At 37.9% G+C, this 6,000-nt stretch overlaps 1 protein-coding gene across 1 annotated transcript in view; it reads right to left on the bottom strand.

The window, feature by feature from the left end:
• Positions 1–1,029: 1,029 nt before the first annotated feature.
• LOC149213744 (TMV resistance protein N-like) overlaps positions 1,030–6,000 on the bottom strand; it is a 31,262-nt gene continuing 26,291 nt past the window's right edge. Inside the window, exons 2-3 of the mRNA XM_089389135.1 lie at positions 1,774–2,027; positions 1,030–1,660 (exon numbers count right to left, since the gene is read on the bottom strand). Coding sequence (XP_089245261.1) covers positions 1,030–1,660; positions 1,774–2,027 — 885 coding nt within the window. The remainder of the gene's footprint in view (positions 1,661–1,773; positions 2,028–6,000) is intronic.

Genomic DNA, 6,000 nt, shown 5'->3' with positions numbered 1-6,000 from the left:
ACAAAATATCTTCCTCTTAACAGAGAGATTCACCAATTTATGCTGAAGAGCATCTTCCTCTTAACAGAGGGATTCACCAATGATTATGCTGAAAAACATCTTCCTCTTGACAGAGGGATTCACCAAGGAACATTTCAGTTCCACACAAATAGCATCCTCCTTCTAAGAGAGGGATTCTCCAACATGCCTTCTTCAGAGGTACTTCAATCTGTGTCTTACATTCATTTAGCACATATGCGCTGCAGCGTATTGCCTTTTTTTTTCTCAACAGATCAACTGCAAAGATTTCACGCTGCTGTTTTTTCTTTGCATTACATTTCACTTGCGCTACTGTGCATTCCCTTCCTGTTGTTTTCACAATGGACAATAACCAAAACTTCACGCTGCTGCGTGCTCCCCTTCATTGATTAAAATCGCACTGCTACTGTGCCTCACTTGCATTTCAGATGCAAACAACAAAAATTGTGCTGCTGTGTTTCTACCCTCTCTCACAACAAACAATCACAAAACAAATTACATTCAAATCTGCACTGCTGTGCATTTCACTATTCTGGAATCATTTTTCTTCACACTGCTGCGTGCTCTCCTCTGCTCTCTATATCATCTACTGCTGTGTCTACACATATATAGTGCAATAGGGGTCATAACAGTCCATCGACCGCTTCAACTCTCTGACAGAGTCTCTGCTGCAATCTGCAGATCATAATGAACGAAATCTGATTTTTCTGACATTCTGTTGTGCTTCTTGAGTCGGTTATGTGGAAACCCATAGCTGATAAATGATGCGGCCGGCTCGAGGCTGGTTCTTTTCACTTTCGGCCATTTTGCTCTTTAATGCGGTTGTTTAGAGGTAATGGCATAGCGGTGGATCTGATCTTCCTCCTTCGGGAACACAAAAACAATTAAAGGGTGAAAAGACAGTAATGACGGTGGCTTAAAAGAACGAGAATAAATGTGGGGCGTCGGATCAAGACAAATAAGTAAAGTCGTTGCTGCTGTTCAATGTTCACTGCAGTTGAAATTATAATTTCAACAATTTTCTAAACAAAAGGGCAACCCCCCACAAATGTCCAAAATGTCCTCCACCAAATCTTTATATCCTTCCAATGGTTCTGCTTCAGTGAAAGCATGATGACAGAAGAGCTTCTTGGCATGCGTTTTCTCTAATGGCTTCAAATCATACCACAAAGGATTATATCCTTCAAGTATTTTCTTATCACGACATGTTACCAAGATCTTACTACCAGGCCCCATTGCATCAATGTCTAGTAGTCTCTTTATTTGCTCCCTCTCATCCACATCATCCAGAACAATCAGAATTTTGAACCCTTTTACAATATCGTTACCACGGAGAGCACCAACAATCTGCAGCTGCAAAGATGTTAAATTACCTTTTCGTTCCCCTACGTTAGACACATAGCAAAACCTGTTAAAAGACCAACTTCTCAAGTTAAAATAATATTTAGTGAGAGACGACTTCCCAATTCCGGCTATTCCTGAAATCCCTATCAATTTCGTCGCGCTTTGTTTCTCAATTTCATTTTCTAAATTCTTCAAGGCCTGGTCGAGTCCACATGGATATTTCGCGATCTGAAGATGCCCCCACTTCACATCTTTGAACACGCTTTGCACAATCTTGTCCAAAACATTGCCGTAATCACTGGAAGAAAGGTATTTGTAGTTATAATCATTAGCATAAAAAAACTAAGAACATCTCCCGATTCAAGCTATAGCAAGTTGGTTATATAATGACTGAGTAAGCTACGTGTTTACCTTTTATCACTTTTGAAGACTTCACCAGAAATTTTTGATACCTCTCTGAGTGCTTTCTTCCAATCCTCCACCTCTTCCGTCTTGATTTTGTCATTGCGTTGGTGCACTTGGAATGCTTTTGCATAAGGCTCCCTGTCGATTTCTCGCAGGTCACAAGGCTCAACGTCATAGAAAACAGGTATAATTTTGCGCTCATGTTTTGAGTGCCAAATCCAATAGAGCTCACGCAAGCAAGGAAGTGATTCAGCGTAATGCTTAGAAAATATAGTAATATGAATGGAGGCACTGGAAATGGGGTTTTTTATTTCCGGGTAGATATAATCTCCCAACTGAAGTTCGGGCCTATCCAGAAAGACGTTCAACCCACGGGGTTGAGTGCTTTGTTGATGAGGCCAGCAAGGGTTTCTTTGCTGTCTACGCCCCTATGGTTTATGAAAACGTGGTATGTTGCTGGCTTGGTCACTGGCTCCATAATTACTACGTCTTACAGATCGGATGTGCTCGGATGCAAGATGAATATATGTCTTTGCCTGAGAAGTAGATGAAGGCAAATGCCACGCTATTGATCCGTAAACCCGAGTTATCAAAATAGTTGTGAAAGATGAATCGAAAAACGAGCTCAATGAACAAATTGCAACTGCTTTACACGATTCCAGCCGTGTGCTTAGTTGGATATATGTTATAAGAGGTTAAGACAAATAAAAAAATTCATTGTGCCTAGTGTGAACAAAACTTCCCACCTACAGAATCATTGGACCATCTCCTAACATGTGTGAACCAAACTTCCCACCTACGTAACCATTGGATCATCTCGGTAATTTCTTGGTTGTCAAAATATTAACGGTGACGAGCAGGCCTGGAATTTCATATCCTCTCTGCTAGTCAAATAAAAATTTGATGACGTTTTTGCTTTTCATTTTAACTTTTAGGCAAATTTGAGAGTGTTGACCTCTCTTATCATTTTCGTTTTGACATTTTTTAATTAAGTGTTTATTTAATATATACTTGTCAATAACGTTACATTTTTTTTATAACCATTCATTTTTGAAGGGTTAGATGAATATATGCACTTCCAAATAAAATTAAGACCAGTCTTAATCTGAACGCTGTGGTCTAAAGCATCCCATTACATTCAATATTTTTTAGATTTTGTAGTTGAAAATTATCTAACATCCCACAACACTCAATATTTTTTAGATTTTAGAGTTGAAAATTATATAAGGCATCCTACTACATTCAATATTTTTTAGATTTTACATTTGAAAATTACAATTTCAAGATATCCCTATCCAATTTAAGCCAAAATTAACCAAAAAACATTTGCCAAAAAAAAAGAAAAACTAAGAAAAATAGCCTACTTGATGATAGAAGAAAAAATCAACATTAACCTTTTTTCATAAAATCACATAGCACTAAATAAATAACAAAAACAATAAATATATTTTATGTCGATAATTATTTAGTAACAAAAGTCCCATCGTACTGACCTAGAAATGAGACATTAAAAAAAGCTAGAATTTATTTTATTTTCTCCATTTTATAATAAATATAATACACAACAAATTTAACTTTACTTTTATTTAAATAACCATTTATCTAAACATTATTCAGACAACTAAGTGTCTCTTTTATATTTTATATTTGTATTATACAAAATTTTCACTGCACAGTTACAGAGGTACCCCTTTATTAACGCAAACGATTATAAGGATAAGAATTTCTCTTTCCTTAAAACTTTCTAGATCCAAGATCTTTTATATTTTATATTTGTATTATACAAAATTTTCATTGCACACTTACAGAGGTAACCCTTTATTAACACAAACGATTATAAGGATAAGAATTTCTCTTTCCTTAAAACTTTCTAGATCTAAGATCCAACACTAAGAGGAAAAACCAGAATTTTAACAAGTAAAACACCAACATTACAACATAAATCAGCCTTTAGTCCAGGGTTCACTTGTTGAAATTAGTTAGATGTCTTTGAACAAAACACCATCATAATAAAGACAACACAAACATTCGTTGGATTGAAGCCATAAATTATGATTTTTGGTTTTTCAAGTTATCACTATCCAACTTTGCTTTCGTTAGTATATCAACGGTTGTTTTTAACTATGACAAATCTATTAATTTCACTCGTTGTTGCTCTATGCTAACTTCTACTGTTCCAGAATCTTTTTTTATTCTCGATTATTTTCCCAAGAGAAAACAGGTTTTGTTGACCACATTTCAAAAATTCTACCATGCATATGAAGTTCATCTTCACCACTTTCACTCCATTTAAAATAAACTTACAACCAATCGTAAATGGCGATAGGGTAGCCTCTTTCACTAAGTAGAAATGCCTACATAAATGTCATATATCTTCAATCCAACAAATATAAGAGTAAGGGTAGGTTTCTCACCTGTAAGTCTCTCTCAAAACCTTTTATTTCTACAGCTTCAAAGAAACATTCCCAGATCTTTCTATAATGCCGAAGTCTTATGGAGTCGACCACCAGATGTTTTCTTCTCTTTGAGCACGCAGAGAGATCGAGCATAGACTCCATTTTTACCCTGCGTCCAATGAAGCTCTGAAGGGTTTGATGTCGTAGAAGATAATACGCCAATCGATTGAAAACAAAATAACAACGAGATCTGGCTGATTTTTGAAATTCTTGTTTCGTTGAAGAAACTGAAACAATGATATATAATTCATTTTTCTTACTATTAAATTATGTTTTGATAGGTGGATTAAAGGAACTAATGTCGTAAATTGAACGATGAAAGCGAAGTTTCGGCAATTTCCTAGTCAGTGCATTTTTGAATCAGTGGTTGACATGATCTTACGCCTTATAATTTGAAAGGCAGATACTGCGATGGACCATGGTAGCTCGAGATTAAATTTGGTCATAAATAACATCATTCGTATGGATAATGGTCAGATCATGGATGGTAGCTCCGTGCAAGGAGGAGTTACTCCCAACCATTAGAGGGAAGGAATGGTAGGCACTAGGCAGTCACGACTAGGAGCATTTAAATAAATTTAAGATCGAAGTTGAACTCTTTTGTGTACCGGTCCATCGCCCCATCCTCTCATAGTGTTGTGGGGAAAAGTATCCGACTCGGATGACCCTATCCCTACTCTAAGGGTGACAGTCCTTAGCAACAACTGAAAGTAAAGCTTTGATATTTTCCTTTATGAAAGTACAGAGAAGGAAGAAAAGATTGACCAATCGGTGTCTTTCGCTTTTTTCGATCCTGTCCTCTCTCTTTGTCTCTTGTTCCCAGCTCCTTGCTTCCTTTGCCGGTCCAGCTACACACAGATCCTGCGCAAACAAGAGAGGGAAACTACAAGAAACATGTACTCATAACTGATGCATGGATTAGAGTGAATCAGATATACAAGTAAATACAATACATCAATGCAATACAAGTATATAGGAGAACATTCAAAGCTTTATTGATAGAAGTAAAAGGGTTCTGAGAAGGCTACAACCATCAATGGCTCCAATCCAGCAGCACCTCCCCAGCAGCAAGAAATCTCCTCTTCACCTCTATAAAAGCAATCACCCAATAGCTCTAACTGTAAACCAACAGCACTTCCTTGCTTTGCACAAAATTCCAGCCTCACTTAGACCTCATAGAAGAGCTCTATATATAGGATAGAAGAAGAGAGGATGAGTCAGCTTGAGACTGACATAAAGCTGCCTTGTGTCCTCTCCCTCTTCAGTTAATCTTCAGTTCTTGAGTCCACTTGGAGATCCTTGCTTACACATGGAGATCAAGTACCTCTTACTCATCACAGGGCGAATCTCTTGAACCAAGTGTCAGTTTGGAAGCTTCCTGGGCAATTGACACCTTGCAGAATGACTGTGCCACTTGGCCAATCTCGCCCAGCGCAGGTAGCCTTCATTAGATTTGACTTCCAGCGCAGGTACAAGGAGGAGCAGTTGCATTACAGCGCAGATGCTCAGTGGAGCAGCTGACATGATCCAAAAATAGCCTGTTTCTGAGTGTTTTCAGGTGGAGAACTGATGGGAAGTGCTGTGGTTTGCTGACCTTGTTCTTCTAGGGGTAAGAACAACATGTTTAGGGACTGAGGATCCCTGTAATTATCGACATTTCATGCTCCATGCTGCGAGGCACAAAAATGTCTATAACAGTTGCCCCCTAAAGTATGAGGCCGTTTATCGGGTGAAATGCTTTATCTAGAGGGTCCGAAGTTCATTCCAGTGCTGAGGA

Source organism: Pinus tabuliformis, chromosome 1_1 (genome assembly GCF_031772625.1).
Source record: "Pinus tabuliformis cultivar Carrire ecotype Pingquan chromosome 1_1, CPIR1, whole genome shotgun sequence".
In the NCBI taxonomy this organism is placed as follows: Eukaryota; Viridiplantae; Streptophyta; class Pinopsida; order Pinales; family Pinaceae; genus Pinus; species Pinus tabuliformis.
Note: the sequence above shows the minus strand (reverse complement) of the source record. Positions and strands in the feature narration are given on the sequence as shown.